Source organism: Glycine max, chromosome 13 (genome assembly GCF_000004515.6).
Source record: "Glycine max cultivar Williams 82 chromosome 13, Glycine_max_v4.0, whole genome shotgun sequence".
NCBI lineage: Eukaryota > Viridiplantae > Streptophyta > Magnoliopsida > Fabales > Fabaceae > Glycine > Glycine max.
The window spans coordinates 9,255,493-9,280,179 of NC_038249.2; the positions used below are offsets into that span (position 1 = coordinate 9,255,493).

General features: G+C 31.9%; 3 protein-coding genes across 3 annotated transcripts; 2 read left to right on the plus strand and 1 right to left on the minus strand.

The window, feature by feature from the left end:
- Positions 1 to 787: 787 nt before the first annotated feature.
- On the plus strand, positions 788 to 6,543 carry LOC732600 (SWI/SNF complex subunit SWI3C). The gene is made up of 9 exons (XM_006593764.4): positions 788 to 1,033; positions 1,190 to 1,657; positions 2,300 to 2,835; positions 4,033 to 4,396; positions 4,475 to 4,548; positions 4,936 to 5,063; positions 5,273 to 5,346; positions 5,472 to 5,656; positions 5,907 to 6,543. The coding sequence occupies exons 1-9, from the start codon at positions 1,006 to 1,008 to the stop codon at positions 6,345 to 6,347; spliced, it is 2,298 nt and encodes a 765-aa protein (XP_006593827.1). The 5' UTR covers positions 788 to 1,005; the 3' UTR covers positions 6,348 to 6,543.
- Positions 6,544 to 8,947: 2,404 nt separating this feature from the next.
- Positions 8,948 to 9,355, plus strand: LOC102670035 (protein DOWN-REGULATED IN DIF1 11). The gene has a single exon (XM_014766192.1). The coding sequence runs from the start codon at positions 8,948 to 8,950 to the stop codon at positions 9,353 to 9,355; it is 408 nt and encodes a 135-aa protein (XP_014621678.1).
- A 6,046-nt stretch (positions 9,356 to 15,401) lies between these two features.
- On the minus strand, positions 15,402 to 17,906 carry LOC121173260 (uncharacterized). Its single transcript, XM_041007906.1, has 5 exons — positions 17,562 to 17,906; positions 17,312 to 17,430; positions 16,950 to 17,209; positions 16,391 to 16,653; positions 15,402 to 15,671 (listed from the first exon to the last, which is right to left on the minus strand). Exons 1-5 carry the CDS (start codon positions 17,904 to 17,906, stop codon positions 15,402 to 15,404), a joined length of 1,257 nt encoding a protein of 418 aa, XP_040863840.1.
- Between the last annotated feature and the right edge of the window lie 6,781 nt (positions 17,907 to 24,687).

Below are 24,687 nucleotides of genomic sequence, written 5' to 3' on the forward strand. Positions count from 1 at the left end.
AATCTTCATCTTTCTCTCTTTTTTAATTTTTGCAAGCATAACATTACAATAAACATTTAAAAAAATAGAAAAACAAGAATAAACATAATAATAAGTATAATATTGATTAATAAACATAATTTGTTTGTTGTTTTGAGATTTGTATTGTGACAACATTAGTTAATGACAAAATCAAGTTGGATTTTATTTTTTTGTAAGGATTAACTTCATGGTTGTGTATTTTTGTTTGAGTTTCATATTTTGGATAACGTATTGTCACATTGGAAATTTCATAACAATAGAATTATACTTATTAATCAATATTACGTTTGTTTTTCTATTTTTTTAAGTGCTTATTGTAATATTATGCGTGCAACAATTAGGAAATGAGAAAGATAAAAATTAAATTATATTTTAGATAAATAATCATTTTTATCTCTAGATAAATAAAATGTTAAAAAATTCATTTTTAAAGGTGTCATGTAACCTCCCTCGTTAACAAATGAATAAATTTATTATATTTTTTTTACTTTCAAAAACTAAAATTTAAATTTAATTTATCAACAGTCTACATATGAAAAATAAAAAATAACTATTTATTATTTATAAATAACATGAATAACAGACAAGTGTTTGAATTCTCAATAATTCGGATGGTAATAATTCAGCTTGGAGGATATAACAATTCTCAAAGGAGACATCATCAAGATAGGCCGCGTGTAGAGCACTCCTCAAAGTTAGAATGACGTGTCAGTGAACCCACCCGATTCCAGTAGAAAGAAGAAAAAACCCACGTCATCAACACACACAACACACCCACATTTTGGAGTTATTTTCCTCCGCATGCCCCCAACAAAACGCAAAATCATAGCCCCCTTTGCTTTCCTCGCTTCACAGACCTGACACAAACACAACCGATTCCTCCAAATCCAAAACATTTTCCCCAAATTCCACCCCACCCTTTGCGCCAATCAACGACCCCACACTCAATTCCCCCTCCCCACTTAAACTTCTCTCCTTCTTCCCATGTCACCTTCCCCTTCTTTTCCTTCAGGTACTATCCACAACAATAACCTCAAAATTTCCTCTCTCCAAAATTCCCCTTAATTTCTCACACTTTCTTTCTTTTTTCCACTCTAAAGTCAACCTCATTTCAATTTCAATTTTTCTTTCTTTATATCTATTTTGTTTTTTTTCTTTCTCTTGACAGAGAACAGAACAAAATGGAGGAAGAAGCGAAAGAGAGAATCCTACAAACGCAACCAGAAGCGTCACGGCGGCGACGAAGACGACTCCGACGACGACAACGAGCCCGACGACAACGACGACTCCGACGACCAATTCCGCAGCCCTAGCGCCCAATTCGCGGACCCGCAGCGCGTGGAGATCGAGGTCGTGTCGCCCGACGGGGTCCAGATTTCGCGGTTCCCGCCGGCGATCAGGCGCGCCGTGACCCGCCCCCATGCGGCGGTCACGGCAATCGCTGCGCTGGAGGCCGGCGGCGACAAATCGCAACACAGCAGCATTCCGGTTCTGGAGAATGTGTCGCACGGCCAGCTCCAGGCGCTGTCGGCGGTGTCCGCCGATTTCTTCGTCATTGCTCCGCCGTCCGTTTTGAAAGGCTCCGGCGTCGTTAAGCGGTTCGGGAGTAGGGTTCTTGTTGTTCCTATGCATTCAGGTTCTTGGCTCTCTTGGATTTGAACTTTTTTTTTTCTTTTTCTGTTTTTTCGTGGAATGTTTCTATTTGGTTGCTTTGTGTACATGAAGATATAATTATATAAAAGGAATGTGACTACTTCAAAGTATATCTTAAACTTTGTCCCTAGTTTGAGTTCTTATGTTTTAGTGTACCGGGAGGTTGTTGTATCTCCTTAAAATTAGGGGTGAACTATTAATTTCGAATGTGATTTTTTTATATATAATATTTTATTCAAGAATTTAATTGAAATGCACTTATAGTTTAGACTTTTTTTTAAAATGTATAGTCATCTAATCATGAATTGACGTATAATTGGAAATTGTTGACTTTTGTAATTAAAAGTCATACCTAAGAGTATTTCTGACTGATTCACCGTGGAAAAAAAAAATCTATACAAGGACCATGTATCAAATTTAAACTCTTTTTTCAAAGTGTGTTGCATTTTTGTGTTGCAATGAATTTAAACTCTTTTTTTTTTTTCCCGTTGGTGGGAGTTTATGTAATTTGTTAAGCTCCAAGTATGTTTTGGTTGTGGGAGATTACATCTGATGTTGTTAAGAATGAATTTTGGTTGATTTAAAATGTTGAGTTACATGATAAATTTGGAATATATGTAAGCAGATTGGTTTTCTCCAGCCTCAGTGCATCGTCTTGAGAGACAAGCAGTGCCTCATTTCTTCTCAGGAAAGTCGCCAGATCATACGCCAGAGAAGTACATGGAGTGTAGGAACTACATTGTTGCAAGATACATGGAGGACCCAGGGAAGAGGATTACAGTCTCTAGTTGCCAGGGATTGTCAGTTGGTGTTGGTAATGAAGATTTAACTCGAATTGTTAGGTTCCTTGATCACTGGGGAATTATCAATTACTGTGCTCCGGGTCCAAGTCATGAGAATTCGGACAATGAGACTTACCTGAAGGAGGACACAAGTGGTGCAATATGTGTGCCATCAGCAGGTTTAAGATCCATTGATAGTTTGGTCAAATTTGACAAGCCCAAGTGTAAATTCAAAGCAGATGAAATTTATTCATCTCGAACAATGCACAATACTGATATTTCTGATTTGGATGAAAGAATAAGAGAGCATCTATCTGAAAACTATTGCCATTATTGTTCTTGTTCTCTTCCTGTTGTGTACTACCAATCACAAAAGGAGGTATGCTGGCTTTTTGTTTTAAACTCAACTCCTTCATCACTCTACCATGCATAATCCTGCGGCTGTCAATTACTTTTGTCCTATTGGTAATATGCTGGAATTTGTCAGTTATTAACACATGGCAGTGCATAAGTATGACATTGAATTTTCTGTACATATGGGTTGCTGGAGAGTGGAGACAGACTTCCTTTAGTTAAGAGATTATTCATTATACATGTCACTGGCTTTTTCTTAGGCTTCTGTGTTTGATGAGGTTTTGTTATTGAACTAAAAATTCATAAATATTGCATTGTTTCTGTAACTTAAGTGTCCTAGAGTCAAGGAAGTAAGATAAGTGATGTAGGAGAGATAAATATTTGAAGGTATCAATAAGAAATTCCGATGATTTGTGTATTTGATGAGCTTTGATATTAATTTGTTTCTATAACCATTTTTTCTTCATGTAATCAATAATATACTAGAGCATAGAGCCCCATAAGGAATAGAACAAACAAAATGAAAATATAAAATAAGAAAACTAGAAACCGAAACTGAACTTTGGCTTTGTTATTAACTCAAAGAAATTTACTCAAGATACCTTTTGCTAGCCTTCTATGCATAATTAGAGTACCAGCCCTCCCCTGGTTACAGGATTAGGTTATTTCTTGAATTCTCACATATTTCTCTCCACTAAGGGAATCCAATTGGAAAAATCTTTCATGTTTTTCTATTTTTTTCCATCTTTTGTTTCTTCCTATTGTGGCTTCAATTCCATTCTCTAATACATATGTTAACATATCTTTTCATGTCAACTGTACTTGAACATGCTAATTTGAAGCTAAAACTGCAAATCTATGTTTGCTGCAGTTTGTGCTCATGTCTTGAAAATTCTGACTTGAATGGGCAATCTTCTATTTAACCATAACAAAGTCTGACAACTGGAAAATGATTGCTGACTTAAAAAAAAATAAAAAATGATTGCCAGTCTGTAAGATAGACAGTGCTTGATTAATACAGCATAGTTGGGGTTCTTCAGGCAATGCTAGTTTATTATTTTGAAAGTTGGCATTCTGCTGCAAGGAAGCATTTCTCTGATTTATATTTCTTCTAAAAGCTTACAACTTATGGGTACATCATGATGACCCTTCTCTAAAACTAAGCTGCAGAATGCCTTTGGAAACATTTGTCATTATTTGTAGTTGGCATCTCTTGTTTCAGGTTGATATTTTACTCTGCACTGATTGCTTTCATGATGGGAGATTTGTCACTGGTCATTCTAGTATAGATTTTATAAGGGTGGATTCAACTACAGATTTTGGTGATCTAGATGGGGATAGTTGGACTGATCAAGAGACTTTGCTGCTGCTTGAAGCAGTGGAGGTTTACAATGAGAATTGGAATGAAATTGCTGAGCATGTTGGCACCAAGTCGAAAGCACAATGCATTCTTCATTTTCTCCGTTTACCTGTAGAAGATGGAAAGTTGGAAAATATCAATGTTTCAAGTTTGTCTTTGTCATCCATTGTGAAGAATCAAGAGGATAATGGAAGATTGCATTGTTGCTCAAATGGGGATTCTGCAGGTCTGTCTTACTAAAACTTTTGAAACTTCTACTTGTGAGTTGTGATATGGTTTTAATTTCATATCCTTGTTCTCACAGGACCTGTACATAACAGCCAAGATTCTGATGGCAGGCTTCCTTTTGCAAATTCTGGAAATCCAGTTATGGCACTGGTAGGTGACTGGTAACGATATTCTTGTTTGCCATTTTTGTTAATGGGTGCATGTGAAGTATGCTTATTAAGAAGACTGGGAAGTGGCTATCAGTGCTGCACCTAATATCTTGTCCTTTTAACTTATTTTTTTATAGTTTCATTTCTTCTCTTTAAAGGAGCAAGTCTTGATGTGTGTTTGTTTTCAGTTTATGTTGGTGAATCACATTTTTTGTTAGCTTTGAGAGTTTTTGAAAAAAAAAGATTTTTTCCTCCAGAAAAAGCTCTCCCAAACTGCAATTAATGATGATAGTGTCACTGTTTCACAACAAATCAGTCTGTCTATTATATTCTGGAGTTCTTTTGCTTGAATTCTTACGCATTTGGTTTTGGTGGATGCATTCTAAAGGTTGCCTTTTTAGCCTCTGCTGTTGGACCAAGAGTTGCTGCAACTTGTGCTCATGCAGCATTAGCTGCATTGTCAAGGAATAATTCCGGGAGCACGTCACATATAGAAGCACCGGATAATGATAATAGGTGAGTGTTAAGTGTGATTGCCATTTCTTAGTTGAAGTGTTTTCTCAGTTATTCCCTTTCATTTTTTAATGTGTACAAGGATATCTAGTTGTTTCCTGTTGTGCTTTTCACTTTTCTCTTTGTCCATAAATTTTATTCTTCTTCTACACCAACAGCCAGCCTTATTGCATTGTTTATATAATTAGGATTTTTTATTTGCATATATGAAGGACAAATTCAGAAAGCGTGCATAATAGAGATGGTGGCCATGATGGAGAGGTTGCAAATTCAAATCAGAAAAATGGTGAGTTATGGTTGCTGCATTTTTCAGTTGCTGATGTGTAATTAAATCCCCATTGTCTGGTAAAATGCTAATACCTAGTGTGTAATTCTTTGAGAAATGTCTTTTTTTTTTTCTTTTGAATTCAGAGGACAAGTCAAAAGTACTTGGTTCATGTGGTCAAAATGAGGGAGGGTCAACCCTGCTATCTGCTGAGAAAATCAAAGATGCTGCCAAAGAAGGCCTCTCTGCTGCAGCAATGAAAGCTAAATTGTTTGCTGATCATGAAGAGCGAGAAATTCAGAGGCTATGTGCCAATATTGTTAATAATAAGGTATAGCTGTTTCCTTTTTTTTATTTCTTAACTTAATTGCTTCACCTAAACTGGCAACATACTTAATTGCTTCCTTTTTTGATCTGGGTGCATATGTATGTATGTGTGTGTGTGTGTGTGTATGCACTAGTTAAATATTTTTCTTGCAGAATAGGTAAATGAAATTTTTTTAAGGAATATTTAAAAGAGGTCCGTGCCTGTACTTTGGTGTCTATAAGACTATAACGTGTTGGTGGCTCCTTATTGACAGTTGAAAAGATTGGAACTGAAGCTGAAGCAGTTTGCAGAAATTGAAACACAGTTGATGAGAGAATGTGAACAAGTTGAGAAGGTGAAGCAGAGGTTGGCTTCTGATCGGTCCCATATTGTATCAACACGTCTTGGAAATGGTGGAACCACTCCGCCAATGAATGTTGCAGGTGCTGGTCCATCCATGGTTAACAACAACAGCAATGGTAGGCAACAAATGATTTCTGCTTCTTCCTCACAACCTAGCATCTCAGGATATGGCAATAGCCAACCAGTTCATCCACATATGTCCTTCGTCCCACGGCCTTCAATGTTTGGGTTGGGGCAAAGGCTGCCACTTTCTATGATTCAACAACAACATTCAGCTTCTTCAGATCCGATGTTCAATGGCCCCGGTAATTTGCAGCCTACTCCCAATCATTCAGTGTCGAGGCCGGTGTGAAGGACTAACTCTGGTTTAGGTTAATTAGGAACTCCATGGTAGATTTGAAATATCTAGTTTACAATTTTAGTTGAAAAATCATGATCTGGTCTCAGTTACTTTTTGTCTCCACTGTCTTTTGCTGTTGTAAAATCTAATTCCATGTTACTTGGATATGCCTCTATTATATCGTTTGTGTCACGGGCACAGGGTGCAATCTGTTTGTGGATTCTTGTTGTCCCTGTCCAATGTTTGTCTGCAATGGTCAAAGACAGACGCTTATTCTTCTTTATTTATCATACAAAACGACTTCACGTGCGGGGAAGTACAAAAAAATAGTGGAAGATAATCATTGATCACGTACAGAAAATTATTGTATTGGATGTATGACCTTAACTTCAGTTTTACCTTAAATTTAAGCAAAAACATTTTAAAATTTGTTTTCTTTATCCATGTTATGTACCTTTTACAGAAAAATATCCATGTATGTACCTTCACGGAATCACGGCGTAACAGAAAAAAGGTGAGAAAATAAGATTCTTACTTTCAGTTCTTAGCTTTTTCTTTTAGCTTTATAAAATGGCTTGAAAACTTGTTTTTGTTTTTTCTTTCAGCAGAGTTTGCCTCGATCATTCTTTATTAAAAGAAGGGGTAAATATCTAACTTTATCTTGAATTTGTAAGAAATACGCTGACATGACTCTAAATAATGATGAAAAATTTAAATTTTGTCATTGGATTTACAAAAAGTAAAATACATTTGTTTCACCGTTTACTTAGATGCGTCAATCTAAACAGATATACCTGTGTCATGGGACCTGGTTACGTGTTATGCCATGTGTAATAAGGGATTGCCACACAGGTGATCAATGAGATGAACAGATTTGTCATCAAAATTTCGAGAGACTATTTTGTCCATGTAGACAAGTGTATTTGTTTTTGCTGCTGCAACCAAGGCTCTGGGATTTTTTCCTCTCTTTCTCCCCCCAATTTTCTCTTTACAATACCTTACCGTTACACCCACCTTCAACTGATCTCATGATTCACATATTTGATATCAGATAAACTAAGCAAGTAAGTTGCTGGACAAAGAGAAAGACTTGCATGGACACTACCCCAGATGGCAACCAACCCAATGGTGCTTTCAGCAGAGTAAGATTTGGAACTAGAAAGGGTTTATGGATTAAAAGGGGGTTTATGAGTGGAAACGCAAGAGGTTTTTGAACGCAAGAATTTTGACCACGAAGTGAAATTGGGGAGGAAGCGGGTTTGCCATCGAATTGGATTTGGGAAAGTGAAACTAAAGTTGAATTGGGAAATTAAAGGTGGGAGAAAGGAATGGTGAAAGGTGCAGAAGATGAAAAGCTGAGAAGAAGATGACAATAAGCGAAATTGCATACGAGATTTTAATCCCACATCATCAGCAACACACATGACAAAATTTCCAATGACAAATCCAGAGCTGCATATGTAGTTAATTATGTTTAAGTTAACAGAAAAAATTAAGAGTTGGACGGATTTATCATATTATTTTACAAACTCAGACACACAATTTTAATTTTTTATTTTCGAGGGATTTAAGCGTGAGTGCGTTGCAGATTTAAAGATTAAAATGAGTATTTATCCCTTAAAAAAAAGACTTCTAATGATAGATGAATTTTTTTATTTGAACACTTCTTTAATTCTTTAATGACAAATAAAAAAAGTAAACCAAACGGATTAGAAAAAAATACTTTATATCAATATTTTAATTCTCTAATGCGAAAGCCAAAGGTTTTATCGCCATCAATCTTAAAATATATCATTAAAGAATTAATTTTGATAAAAAAAATACAAGTGGATTAGAAAAAAAAACACGTGACTATACAATTGTCCAAAAGTATAAATTTATTATTTTTGTAAGACTTACTTTTTGATCTCTCAATTTAATTCAGACATTAATCCTGATAAATTGTACACACATATTATTACTATCTTTATATTTTCTCGTTTCAAAATAAGTATCACGTTTAAAAAAATAATTTATTCTAAAGTAAGTATTACATTTGTTTTTTTTTTAATGAAACATCAATTACTCTTTTCTATATATACTCTTAATAAATATTACTTAAATTTTTAAATATAATATTATTAATATTTTTTTCATCTATTTAATAAGATTAATTAGTTTAGCAAAACTACTATTTTTAAAATTTTTTCTTAATATGTATAAAATAACTTAAAATGATACTCTTATTCTGGGAGAGAAAGAGTAAGAATATATGTCGGAAACAACCAAGTGTCAAGTGTTTCCATGTTTCTCCAATAACTGCATTTAAATATGTTCTTAGGGTAAACTTAAAAAAATATGGTGTAAACGTTAGTTTGAGGTTTTTTTTTTTTTTTTGAAAGAAGACATTAATTAATATGTGAGTTAATTGAAGGTTCTTCGTTTTTCAGTTTATAGACATTAGTTAATTAGCTTACATCTTTATTTCTCCATTAAACATAATTAAGACCGGCCAGTTCACATTTAGACGTTAAAAGTACTTTTGAACTATAAATATAGCTTCATACCAACCATTTCAAAACCATCAAAGCTTATTAGTCATTACCAACAATAAGACCTTTGATGATCAAACTATGGCTACATTCAGCAACATTTCTCTAATGGTCCTATGTTTCATTATTAGTTCTTCCTTGATGGTCAAAATCGGGCTTTCACAAGATGCTCCGGAACCATCAAATGCACCAGGGCCAATGTCATCGTATGTCAAGTATTTAGCCAATTGTGGGTCTCATTTGTCCCCAAATTGTGGTGATGAGGTATTCTCAGCAATATTTTTTGGTAACAAAACAGTTAGTAATGGTTGTTGTGACAAGCTTGTGAATGATGTTGGGAAAGTGTGCCACGATGATATGACAAAGTATATTTTGACATTGCCTAAGTTCCGGGCCCATAAAATTCAGATCTTGAAGAGGAGTGAGAAGGTTTGGTTTGATTGTGATTTGCAGGACTACCCTTTTGGACCCGATGGTCCTGAATCATGAGATTTTATACAATTGATACATTTGTAATCTCTTATAAAAATACAATGTTTTAAGTTACGGTTGATTTTTCAATCACTAAAAATTACACTGTATTATTTTAAACTTTAATGATGTTTTAATTTAAAACAAACTTGTTAACATAAGATTAATTTAAAGCCAAAAAAAACAAGTAAGGTTAAACCAATTAGCATAATAACAAGCAACGCGACAATAAATCAAGACAATGAAGAAAAAAATCATCATTCAAAAATTTTGAATTCCATTTTTATTTTTTCAAGTCTTTGTATTTTACAAGTTTTAGATATTTTATATAATTATCTTAAGTTTTTTATATTGAGAGTTTAAATGTTTATTTCTTAATTTGTTTTATATTTCTTACTTAATTCAAATGTTAAAATTATGCATTGACAGAGTACTATAGGATAACAAAAAGTATGTAAAGTACATAAAATTCGTAAAATATAAAGACTTGATTCCTATTGGTTGAAAAATTAACTGTATCAATACCCCAAATTAACGGGACACGGTAGAAATTCTCAAGTTATATATACTTTGTTCACTTGGTTTCTTGAAATTAAATAGTAATCCTCTATTTTCTTGGATAACAAGAACTTTTGCTTCTTTACTAGTATGCTCAAGTTATATTACATATTCATCTATTGACGTGTGAACTAAAAGCACAAATTTCAGCATACTAACATTATTATATATGTACATATTAACGCTATAGAAGTTTTATATAGCTAACTGAGACTATAATTACATAAAAAGGAAAAAAAAAATGTTTGGGACTCAATATAAGGGTGTCTTTGATACAAGGACAACACCATAACAACAACACATAACAAATGTTTGAGTTACATTATTTTGTTTGCATTGAACAATACAAATAAAATAATTATTTGAACACAATTAATTTTTTAATATATATTATAAAATTTTATATATTTTTATTTTTAATATATTGTAAATAATATATAATATATAAACTAAGCAAAAGCATTTCAATTTTCAACCTTCAAGTTTCGAACGTGTGAAAAGAAAGATGAATTCACCTTAGTAGGTTACGTTTCCTTGTTTCTTTCTATTTATTTAGTTTTAAGAAGAAGAAAAAATCTGCCAATGAAAGAGAGAACCATACATGAGCATGAGAGTAGTGGGTTCATGCTAAGGAGGGAGAATTATGTTAAGGATATATTTGACATTTAATTTACTGTATTCTCCAGAAGACAAAAAAAAATGTCTTGTGGTTTACTGAGGCACAAGTTTTTAACTTTTTGTTGTGTCCTTTACCACTACTATTTTGTCCTACAACCAAATTTTACAATTAAACACGTAACATATATTTTTTTGCTATGTTGTCCTCCATTTTTTAGAAAATAAACTGATCCTAAAAGTATCAATCACTTAAACTAAGATTCACCAGAAAAAACTATTAACAAATTAAGATTCTAGAATAAATATATGTATATACCTTGCTTATGATTAGTACCTATGTCATGTATCCGCAAACATGTATATCAAGTATCAATGTGGTTGTTCTAGCTTAACTGTGTTAAATGTTTGAAGAAAGTTTTTCACCGTCCTTAAAGATTCTATTTCGTTCGAATAAAATTATCTTTAATGCGAGGGAAACTAGATTTTGGTAAAAGGAAGACAAATATATGAAAAATACATAAGTTTCATTTAACAAATATATACCTATCAACTTTAATACATATATTGTATTTGAAAAATTAACCACATCAATAATTTATGAAAACATCTTTTATATGTCCAAAAATTATCCACACTTAAATTCATAAGGGGTTTTTCAGTATTTTTTTAAATAAATATATTTCTAAATGAAATCAATGTAAAAAACATTTTTAATTTTAAAACATTGAAAATGATTTTAACTAAAGAAGAATAAACAATTGTTTAACTTCCCGTTTTGATTTTTTAAGATTTACGTAGACATTAGTCTACTAAAACGAGGTGGTGAATAGTAAGTACGTTGAAGCTTCACAAGCAATGGTCAAAAGACAAAAAAAATAAAAGAATATACAAAGAATTGTAATATAAAAATAGAATATTTGTGAGTGCGTATCGAAATAGCTTATTCAGATGCACTTGTGTATTTTTTTTTCATTTTATTTATTATTTTCGTTGTTATTGTTTTTTTTTTCTGTCAGATGTGGTTGTATCATGAGTTGGCGTTGTGTTCTTAATTTCTTTCTTTCCCTCTTCATTTTCGTTGGTTTCCTCTTAAATTATTAGAATATTTTTAATGGGATTTTTGAATTGAGTTTTTAAGCTCAAGAATCCATGTCTACTGGATATATCATTATTTTTGTTAAGGTTGAGTTGGACGGAAATAACTTCTAAGAATTCTTTTTTTCTTCAAAAATATTATTTTTAATGTCATTTAAGAAAAAAAATATACTCTATTTATTTTTGTGTGCAAGTAAAATTCAAGATCTCAAATTGAGTTCTATCACTCGAACAAAAAATTACAAAATTTCTTGAATTCTACGTGGTATCATGAGACAAACAAAAAGTGATCCAAAAATAAATAAATGAGTTTTTTTTCCACTAAAGATGTTTTTGCTTTTAATATTTTTTTTTTAAAAAGTTGTAGATCATGAGAGTTCTTTGTGTAAGATCCATTCTTTCATCATAAAGATCCCGACCGTGTCTATAGTGTTGGATCTTGGAAAGAATCGATCTTGAGTGTAATATCTATCTCCAAATTGTATAATAAAGATGCTCTAACAATAAATAAAAAAATTATACCTTTTAAACTATGGTTATATTCAACAACATTTGTCTAATGATGATATATTTATCATTAGTTCTACTCTAATGGTCAAAATATGACTTTAATATGATGTTCCGAAACTATCAAATGCTTTATCCACCGAAATTAAACATGCACCAAGGCCATTGTCACCCCATATGAAAATTATTTAGTGCATGTTTGCGTAACCGTTGCAAATGAACATTGGTAGTAAATGGAGGTTTGTAATCTTTCCTTTTGTATTCAGTTTGTGTTGGACCATTGAATTTGGTTTTAGAATTCGTGCACAACAAGTTAAACAGTAAACCAAACATGCAAACCATTGTGTGATTAAACCAAAATCAAGTTGTTTGTCTTGTCTCAGGAGGTATTACCCTGATACGTCTCATCCTATCAGCTATTTAAATATTTGTTTAATAACTAAATATGATGACACATTTGCTCTTAATTTGGAGTTGACCAAATCTTCATAAAATACCTATAAAATTAAATTCTTGATTTTATAATAATTTATTTTCATCTCAACCAATTATGTTTGTGTTTTGATGAGATTACTTATAATAAATATAAATATATAATTAATTATGAAAAAAAGGAGTATGTACATTTAGTAATAAAGAATGAAATAATAGGAAGTATTTTTATATCTTTTGGTAAAGAAGAATGAAGTAATAAGAATATATATTCTAGTCTTATTATAATATACTATAAATCATGATAGATAATATATATATATATATATATATATATATATATATATATATATATATATATATATATATATATTTATTATTGTCGTCAAAAGTTTTGACTTTAATTTTTTGAGATAATTTTTTAAAATCATTTTTTATATATGTAATTTTTTGATTCATTATCTTTCACAACTAATTTCCTCATAAATGATCAAGCAAAAAGCAAATTAGAAAAAATAGAAAAAAATGATCGCAAAGAATAAAGACTAAAATTCCTTGCAGCTAAACGAGCATACGATCATTTAGAACGCAAGCTTTAAACAGACGTAGTTAACTTCTTGTTTTGTCTTTATTTCATGCACTTCACCAAAAGAACACAGGCTTTGAATTTATTAATTAAAAACTTAATTGCTAAATCTAAACTTTTCTTTTTCTTTTTTTAAATTCATTTGTGCACAATTCTTTCAAGAATCACAATGACACATTTTTTAGACTTCAATTTATTTATATTATATATATTTGTGCTATAATAAAGGAAATTAATTTAGTTATAATATTACTTTATCTAAAATACTATTATTTCTATTTTTTATCCATAGGAATATAACTATAAGATTTACAATAACTCAAATCCTATTCAACAACCAGAATTAGACTGTTGTAAAATATATTATTATGTTAAGCAAATATATTTTTAAAATAAATAAAAATTAAAATTATTGTAACAATGTTTTATATATTGTTTAACCTTTTACTATATTATTTTATTTTATTGTAACCTTTGTAATTATGATATACGCTTCATTTTTTACTTATATTTTATAATTTTAACTAAAAATAAAAATTAACAAAGTACATAAGAAAGAAAACAAAATATGAGTGAGTTTATTTAAACTTATTTTTTAAGAATTTTTTTAAATAAAATAAGCAATTTTTATTTTTCTAAATATTTTGCGTCGGCCAATTGAGTGAAAAATGTGTATTTAAATCTAATCATTAAATAGATATTTAGCTCACACTAAATACTTGACAGAATGAAGCATATATGGGTGACACCTCCAATTATAAGACAAGCAAAAAACACAAGATGTGTTGCTCCGCTTCCTACATTTCTATGCGACATAAATAACTTATTTTGATAAATAATTTTTTTTACCAACCCATTATGGTAATTAATTTTCATTTTTAACCCATTTTGGTGGAAAAAAAAAACCCAAAAGTAAATCCCACTACTTATGAGTTTACTAACGTTCTAAATGTTAAGGAAAAAGAGAGACAACAATAAATAATAGATTTATTCTGTGAAAGGTATGAAATTACTTGCATATACACACATTCACATGCCTTTTATTTATAACAGAAAGTCTGCACATCTCATGTGTCTAAAACAAAGAAATAACTACCACTAATATGAATTACTATTCTAACACTCCCATTTAATTTCTATACAAACAACAACATTACATCAAATATGCACCACACCTAGTATATTTCTCAGCAACTTGAATTTATCAGTCTTCAATGCCTTTGTCATAATATCAGCAAGTTGCAAATATGTCCCACAATGTTTCAACCTTATCCTCCCTTTGTTAACTTGATCCCTTAAGAAATGAAACTTAGTTTCAATGTGCTTGCTACGACTATGGGACACAGGATTCCTAGCTAAGTCAATAGCCGACTTATTGTCCACTTGCAGCTCCACAAAGTCATCAGTCTTCAGATTTAATTTAGAAATAAGGGACAGAATCAACAGTGCTTGACATGCAACACTACAAGCTGAAATGTACTCAGCTTCACAGGTAGACAAAGCAACTACAGATTGCCTTTTGGAACTCCAGGAAATTGGGAAACCACAAAGTAGAAACACATAACCAGAAGTAGATCTTCTCTCCACTTTATCCCCTCACCAGTCTGAGTCAGAATAAGCTACGAGGTATAGCTCACATTTTTCTTTCTGATGAGGAAACAATATGCCATAATTAAGTGTTCCTTTTAGATATCTCAAGATTCTTTTTGCTGCTGCCAAATGAGACTGTTTTGGATTACTCATGAATCTGCTGACAAGACCAAATCCATATGAGATTTCTGGTCTACTATGGTAGACGAATCTCAAGCATCCCACTAGCTTCTTGAACAATGTGGCATCTACTGAAGCTTCATGATCGCCTGTATCCAGTTTCATATTTCCTTCCACCGAAATATCTACATTATTACATTGATCCATGTTGAACCTCTTCAATACTTCTTAAATGTACTTCTTCTGGTGCATCACTATTCCATCCTTAGTTTCAACAAGCTTAATACTAAGGAAGTATGATAGCAAGCCTAAATCTAACATCTCGAATTCATATTTGAGATTGTCCTTCAAATTTTCTATCTCAGTTGGATTACTCCTTGTAATAAGCAAATCATCCACATAGAGGCATATTAGCAGGACTCCACCATCCTTAGTTGCCTTCACATAGATACCATGCTCTATAGTACATTTCTTAAAGTCTTCACCATGTAGAAAGGAGTCTATTCTTTTATTCCAGGCCCTTGGAGCTTGTTTCAGTCTATACATAGCCTTTTTAAGTCAGTACATCTTGTCTTCACTGCCTATGACTTCATATCCAGGGGGTTGCTGAATATAAACTTCTTCATCTAAAGGGCCATTAAGGAATGCAAATTTGACATCTAATTGCCAAATTTTCCAATTCTTCCAACTGGCCAAGCTTACTAGAAACCTTATAGTCTCAAATCTAGCCATTGGTGCAAATATTTCTAAGTAACCCTCTCCTTCCTTTTGCATGAACCCTTTAACTACTAGCCTAGCTTTATGCTTAGCTATGTTACCATCAAACTTCTGTTTGGTTTTATAAACCCAATTGGTAAAGTGACTAACTCCCAGATTTTATTCCTTTCTATGGCTCTTATTTCTTCATTCATGGCATCTTACCACACTTTCTCTTTAATGGCATCCTGAAATTTTACTGGTTCTATAGTAGTCATCAAGGCTATATTCATAAACTCACCCTCATCTGTGATTGCACTGTCAGGAAACATGTGGTAATCTCTGAGTCTTGCAAGCATTCTCCCCATTCTTCCTGATCTTATTTGTTCTGTGATTTGTTTAGCATTACCTTCTCCATGTGGTATAGCTTCATCTTGATGTCTAATTGAATTCTCCATAGGCACCTACATGCTGACAGTTGCTTGCTCTTTCTGGTTGTCATTATCCTTCTAGTATTTTAATTCATCAAATTGTACATCTCTACTGTAGATTACTTTCTTTTTCTTGGGATTGTAGAGTTTGTATGAACTTGTAGGGTGATAGCCAATAAAAATCATGGCTTCACTTTTATCATCTAGCTTTCTTCTTTTCTGATCTGGAACATGAGTGTAGCATAAGGTTCCAAAAACCCTGAGATGTTGAACTAATGGTTTTCTACCTGACCAAACCTTCTCTGGTACTAGTGAAACTGAGTTCTGAGTTGGACATCAATTTAGTATATAGGTAGTTGTCTCCATTGCTTCAACCCAGAAACTTAGTGGAAGATTTGTGCCTTTTATCATGCTTCTAACCATATTCATAATGGTTCTATTTCTTCTTTCTGCAACACCATTATGATGAGGTGTATATGAAGTTGTTATCTCATGGATTATGCCATTATCTCTACAGAAGTTCTCGAATTCTTCAAAAGTGAACTCCCCTCCACCATCTGTTCTTAGGATCTTCAAACTTTTCCCTGACTGTTTCTCCACTAGTATCTTGAACACCTTAAAGGTATCAAATACTTCACTCTTAGCTTTAAGTGGATAGGTCAATAACTTCTTGTTGAATTCATCTACAAATGAGACAAAATACGTGTTCCCACCTAGAGAAGAAACTTCAAAGGGGCCACATACATCTGAGTAAATAATATTCAACAAATCACTTGCTCTACTAGGGACATAAGACCCAAATGCTGATCTAGGTTGTTTGCTAACAAGACATTTCTCACATACAACTTGTGGATTCTTAATTTGAGGGAGACCATTGACTAGGTTATTAGTATGCAACATACTTAAATCTTTGAAGTTAATATGCCCATACTCATATGCCAAATCCAAGAATCATTCATCTCAGACTCAGCTGACAGACATTGGGATTTCAGAGTTCCAATTGTGACTTGGAATGTTCTGTTGGCTAAGAGTGGGGTTTTGAGAACCTTTCTATGCTTGGGGTCATACAACTCCAAGATTCCCTGATGCAAGTTCATACTAAAGCCTTTTTCAATCAGCTGACCAATGTTGATGAGATTGCTTTTCATTGCTGGAATGTACAAGACATCTTTGATCATTGCCTGGTTGCCATCCTTTCTCCTGATCAAAATGTCTCCAATGCCTTTTGCTTGTATAATCCTATTGTCAGCAAACCTTATCTAGCTTTTCCTGCTTTTATCAAAGTGGATCAACCACTCTCTATGACTAGTCATATGATTGGAGCATCCCGAATCCAAATACCAAATTTCTAAGCCCTCAAATCCTTTAATATCATTCATCATTAACAAGAGAACAACATCTTTTGAATCTGCTTCCTTGGCCACATTTGCTTCATTGCCTTGTCTTCCATTATTCTGATTCTAGATTGGGTATTGAAATTCAGATGAAAAATGATCAATCCTTCCGCAATTGAAACACTTAAGTGTCTTTTGGTCAACCTTTGTTTCTTTCCATGCCCCTTGTACCCTCCTCTTCTTAAAGATTCAGGTACATCTTGCTCAGTTCTGAACTGTTCTTGAGTTTCATTATTTCTCTCTGGATTATCTTTGGTTACCCTATCACGAACCCTTCCTTTATGTCCTTTTCCTCGGCCACGAGGTTTTTTTTTTTTGTATGTTTGTGCTTTGAGTGCTTGATCTGGTGCCTTCCTACCTGAGCGCTCAAGAAGTCGTTGTTCATGGGATTTGAGTGAGCCTTGGAGTTCTTCTACTTTCAGGATCTCTAGATTTCTTGATTCTTTTGTGGCCGCCACAATGTGGCCAAATTTGGGGTTCAAGGTACGTAGGACTTTCTCTATGATGGTGAGATCAGTGATCTTCTCACCACATGACTTCATTGCATTGGTCAAAGTAAAGGCACGATTAAAGAACTCAGCTACTATTTCATTTTTCTCCATCTGCATCAATTTGAATTGTATGCGCATCGTTTGAAGACACACCTTCTTCAACTGCGCCTTCATTTCCTTTCTCCAAGATCTTCCATGCCTCTGATGAGGTTTTTGCTCCAACGATCTTTTCAAAATGGGCATTGTCCACACTCTGGTAAATCAAACATAAGGCCTTGCAGTCGTTCTTCTTATTCTCATTATATGCCACCTTTTGTTCTTTTGTAGCATCTTCTGCAAGCGATGAATACCCTTTCTCCACGATCTCAAGGACTTCTTGATACCCAAGTATCACCTTCATACGTGCATACCACCAATGCCAATTCTTGTCGTCGAGGATCGGTAGATTTTCCAGAAGATTGCCACCACCTTGACCCATCCTTGATCTTGGATTCCTAGAATCGTTAAGGTTCTTGATACCACTTGTTAAGGAAAAAGAGAGAGAAAACAAGAAATAATACATTTATTTTGTGAAAGGTATGAAGTTACTCACACATACACATGTTCACAAACCTTTTATTTATAAGAAAAAGTCTGCATATCCAATGTGTCTAAAACAAAGAAATAACTACCACTAATAGAAATTACAATTATAACACTAAAATGGAGCAAAGGGATAAGAAAAAACAAAGATAAGGATATATTAAAACTGGTGTGGACAGTATAATCAATTTTAGATATAAACCATTAAAAATAGATCAGAAATATAAATAACATAAAGTAATCAATTTTAACCTTTCCCCACTCATGTGGACTATAACATCAAAATAATAACAGAAAAAAATACCTGTTGTTTGCCATTGTCCAAAAGTTACTACTAGTGATATTGTGATGAATAGAGTCGTTTCTTGAGGATGAAAGATTAGATCATGGGTTTCCAAAGCCCCCTTTACCATTGCAGCTTGTGCAGCCAAAGACTAATGGTGGTTTGGGCTTGCCTTCCTATTCAGTTGCAAGGTGTGTGATATCTACCATATTAGTATATTATCCTTTTTCACATTTTTCTCTTTTTTTTCTTTTTCCATTGTCACAGTGATTTCTGCAATTAACTATTTTAAGATAGTCCAAAGTGAATCTTAAAATTACTTTGCAACTCGTAATAAGATTCCCATCAATGTTATCCAATGTGAGAAAAAAATAAAAGAGAGATATTAGAAACTAGATAGAAATTTGAGGAATTATTAGTCTTGATTTTTTTTCCCTCTTTTATATATCTATTGAAATACAAGGGAGTAAAAGCTGGAAACCAATACCTACACTTGAGCAAATAAACAAAAGAAAACTTTCTAGAAACAAAAGTAGTAAAAATGTTATGTTCTGAGAATATATGGTGTGAGTTTTATTTTGTGAGTTTAGGGTATGTAGGAACAATTGATGTTAGACAAATGACCTCAGTTATCTTTAAAAGGGGGGTTGAATTAAGATACAAAGACTATTCCCCAATTAAAATTTCACTCTCTCTTTTTGGATTAACAATGCACCCTTAACATGAATTACTCAAAAGACAATTCAAAATAAACTTCTTTCAAGCCAAAGATAAATAACAATAAATAAAAGAAGTTTAAGGGAAGAGAGAAATGCAAACTTGATTTATACTGGTTCGGCCACTTCCCGTGCCTACGTCCAGTCCTCAAGCAATCCACTTGAGATTTTTCACTCTCTTTGTAAAACTCCTTTTACAAAGTCTGAACCACACAGGGACAATCCTTCCCTTGTGTTCAGGAATCCTTTACAACAAGAGACCCTCGGTCTCTCAATCCCTTTTCAGAAGTAAGAAGAAGAGAAGAAGAAATCTCTCTTGAAAGAGAAAGATACTACAATTGAAGATCAATCAAGATTCCTTATTGAATATAAAAGTGTTTGACCAAAGAATCCTTTTTGAGAGGATAAGACATTTCAGTTCAGAAAAACTCTCTTAATCTTTTTAGAGGATATGACTTTTTGGGCAATAAAAACTCTCTTAAATTTTCGTATCCCAAGTCACTTATATATAGGCCTTTGATGGCATTCAAAAACATTTGAAAATATATGACTGTTGGGAGTTATATTAAAAAATCCTCACTGGTAATCGATTACAATAATGATGTAATCAATTACACAGTTACTTTTGAAGAGTTATGACTCTTCTCATTTGAAATTTGAATATTTAAATACTGGTAATTGATTACAAACTTACTGTAATCGATTACACAACTTTGAAATTTAAATTCAAATTTCTTATGGCTGTTTTAAAACGTTCCAAACCTCTGGTAATCGATTATAAGCCATGTGTAATCGATTACATGCTTTCTAAAATATTTAAAACCTTTTCAGAAAGCATATTGGCCACTAGTAATCGATTATCAGAGAGTAAATTTCAATTTAAAATGATTTAGATAAAATTCTTTGGCCAAACCTTTTGCTTTTTCTATTTGGAACCTTCTTCCTAAGATTCTAGAGATCAACTTGATCATATATCTTGATTTTCTTGGATTCTTGTCTTGAATAAAACTTGAGAAGTACTTGATCCTTTGACATCATCAAAAAACATCAAAATATCTTGCTTCTACAATTGATACATCGTGATAAGAACACACCTTATTGATATCATAGCTATCATCCGTGACGATAGGTTCAGAAGAAACTAAGACCTAAGGACACTTCACAGGAATTAAGATAAGCTGAACTAAATTTTGAAACGCTGGAAGATCAATAGAATGCCCACTAAAATTCCTATTCATCTTGGTCCTAAAATCAGCCAAAGACAGAAATATTTCTACATTGCCTAGTTGTTTGAGAACCCAGATGACAAATGAGTTGAGCCCAAAGTGGAAGTATTTATGAATTTTTTTTTTGTTTTTGATCAATAAATATTAATTGTTAATTATTTTTTTAATTAACGGGGAATTAAATGCATAATCTTTTCCTTCCAATCTTATAACTGCTGTTTATGAGACTTATTATTGTCACACAATGTGATATAAACCTTTGCTTTCACCACGTTTAATTTCCAAATGACCCTCCAAATACTCTGGGATAAAATCATAATCACCATCAATTTCAATGACAAGCTGAAAATAATAAATTTGCATACCATTTGTGTCCGAAGAGTCAGATATGTTGAGGGCTACACACAATCTTCAACTCATTGATAACCAAAGTTGTTTTATGTGAAAGTGAATTGCACGAGCAGTGTATGAATACAAATACATAAATCTAATTGGTTGATTTTAAATAAGAAATTTTAAAACAAAATCTTTAACAAAATTCAGATGTGTGGAGCATTTATAAATGTTTTCGTGCATGCAGGCACGAATTCGCACTAGCTTTTTCCATTTGTAAATTGTAATTTGTATGCAAACACAAAGAATAAGGTGAAACAGTTGGCAAATGACTTACTGATAGACATACGTTTTGTCAATTTATTAACGTCAATTAATTAGTTCCTTTATTTCTTCGTAAAAGATTATCGAAACCGATTCGTACAAATGTTACGACTATTCTACTATAAATATAATTTAGGGTTAATTAAGTTTTTTTAAGTTGATTTTAAATTTTTTTTCTTAATTTTTTTTTAAAAAAATTGATTCCTAAAAGAATTTGTTGTTATTAAAATCCATCCTGTTAATGTCTTTTGTTAAAAAATGAAGTGTGAAGGAAAATTAAATGATTCTCTTCCTTTATAGTTTATAGTGATGTGACTATTTACATAAACAACTAAACACGAGCCAACGGTAGCCAACGGTACAAACTATTTATAATAACTCTAAATTTTTTAGAGATTAAATTTTAAAAAAATTAGGAATAAAAATTCAAAACCTTCATTTGAGGACTAAAAATAAACTTAATTAATCCTATAATTTATTCTAACCATTTCAAAGCCATCATCAAATTTTCCAAGTCATCAAAAGCCTCCACCATTTTAACTATGGTTACATTCCACAACTAGTCTAATGGTGGTAATTATGATTAGTTTTACTCTAATGATGAAATTGATCATTTTCCTGAACCATCAAGTAGTCTTTACGGATTAGCTTATCCGTACGAAGCTTGTTCCTATGATAATTATGATTAGTTTTACTCTAATGACAATAATTAATTTTGATATAATAATTAATATATTTACATATATGAATTTTTATGAAATTTATGTTTTTTATTTAAAATTTATATAGATAAAAAATACTTTATTATATCAAAATCAATTATAATAAGATCAAAAAATACATTAGTAGATTTATGTTAATAAACATATAATTTTTATTTATTATTTATATATATAAATATATTAATTATTATATCAAAATTAATTATTTAAATTTACATACGTATTAAATTTATATTAAAAGTTTTAATATTATATATAATAATATTAATTATTTTATAATACCAATACCGCGAAAATTACAAATTTAACTCTTGTTTGACTATTAATTTTAACTAATCTGTAGACAATTTTACGAGTGTACGTAACAACGCCCCGATGATGAAACTAGTTATACACCAAGCTCAATGTCAAGTATGAAATGTATTTAGATTAGTGCATGTGCATCTAAGTTTTTGCCAGATTGTGGAGATGAGATTTTCGCAGCTATACTTTTTGGTAACCAAACTGTTAGTGTCAGTTGTTGTCCCGAACTTGTGCATGGTGTATAGGAAAACGCTGTCATGATGATATGATAAATAAAGTACATTATAAAATTGCCCACATTTAGGAAAAACCAAATTGAGATCTTAGAGAGGAGTAAAAATATTTGGATAGATTGCGTTGCTGATCTGGACAACCCTGTGCTTGAACCAATAGGTGCACCATTTACTGAGTTCGATGGTTCTGAATGGTAGTTATTCAAATGATAAATTGTAATTTCTCATATGGAATATAATATTATTAATTTATATTTAAGCTATGTTGGGTGAAATTAATTGGAAATTGGAAAGTTAATTAGAAGAGTTAGTAGGTAGCGGAAAGTTGAAAGTTGAAAAATTAATTGATTAAATTGTAAGTGTTTGATAAAATTAATTGTTGAAATAAATAAAAAATATAAAATGATATAAAAATAATAAAATTATGGTTTATTTAAAAAAAATAATTAAAAAATTTGATAAATACATTAAGGATAAAAATGAAAGAAAATATAAAAAGTTAGAAACTAATATTTTAAAAAATATTATTTCTAGAAATTATTAAAAAAAATTATTTACTCAACAGTCAAATAAACTTTTAAGTTAATAAAAAAAATTAAAAACTGACTTCTTGTGAAATATAACCTTAATTTTCTTAAAATCAGTCTTGTGTTTTATTGTATCGCAAGGATTTGATTCATTGGAATATATATTTGGATTGTATACCATATTCAATGGTTCGATGCACATGCTAAAAGTCTACATCTCAACAAGCTTACATTTTACTGGGAAAAAAAAAAAACTTACGATATAAATATCCACGGTATTTAATCTAGAAATTTTAGGTTGGTAGACCAAATAAATTATAACAATTGTTGGAAAATAAGGAAATTAGAAAAGAAATCAAATTAATAAAGATGTAAGATTAAAAAAAAGTGATTAATCATAAATTAGTTAGTGACTCAATTATTTATTTTTTATCAATAAAAATTGAATACGATATCAATGGATTTATAACACTCACACACATTGAGCTAGACCTATTTGATTTTGACCCAATTATTTTGTTACAACTAAACTAATTCAATTGGGAATAATTTTTTTATAAATAGAGACTAGCAAGCATCAACCGAATTATCATGATCCCAACTAGGTTGGCACTAAAGGAAGCCAAAATCACATGTTGCAACCTCTTGAATATCATACAAAGAAAAAAAGAAAAAAGAATAACAGGACAAGGCGGGGGGAGGGGGAGAATAAAAAATTAAACCCATGATGAAATCTTTAACTAGGAAGACCAACCCTTTCCCTGAAGTAGGGTTCACTTAAACAAGTGGACAAAAAATCCCACCTGTAAAACCCTTGTACAATAATGCCCAAATTTGCCAATTTATCGACACTATAGTTTCCCTCCCTTTAAATATGAGAAATCACAAATTGCATGGAAAGAGTGCTAGTAATACAATTTAACCAATAATTTATTAATTGTTGAGGGACAACTGAAGAGTTTCTAAAGGCCAAAGTGACCAAGGAAGAGTCGCTATCTCTGTAGCCAAAGCTTTCTCCAACCCTCCTTGAAAGCAATTTCAATAGCTTCCATATCACCAAGAAGTTTAGCATTAAGAGAAAAGGTAACTTAGAGATGTAGGGAGAAGTTTCCTGTGAATGTATATCATGCAGGTTTTCATGATGCCAAGAGTTTACTTGATGAGTACGGATTGAATCAAGTCAAAGAACAAGATCAAGAAAATCTAAGATAAGGACTTAGTAAATTTGTTAAAAGAATCTCAAATTGATTGCTATAGTTTGGCCTCAAAATCTTCACTATCAAAATTCTTTTATTAAAGTTAAATCAGTTCAGAAATCTTTTTTTGAACTGATAATCGATTACCAGGTTCGTGCAATCGATTACTAGAGAAATTGTGAAAATGACATATTGAAAATTTTTAATTGAGGAACCAACGACACAAAATTATTTGAATTTTGATATGTGTAATCAATTACAAGAGTCATGTAATTGATTACCAGCGAAGAGATTTTAGAAAAACTATTGAAAAGTCATAACCCTTCAAAGATATGACTGTGTAATCAATTACAAGTGTCATGTAATCGATTACCAGTGAAAAATTTT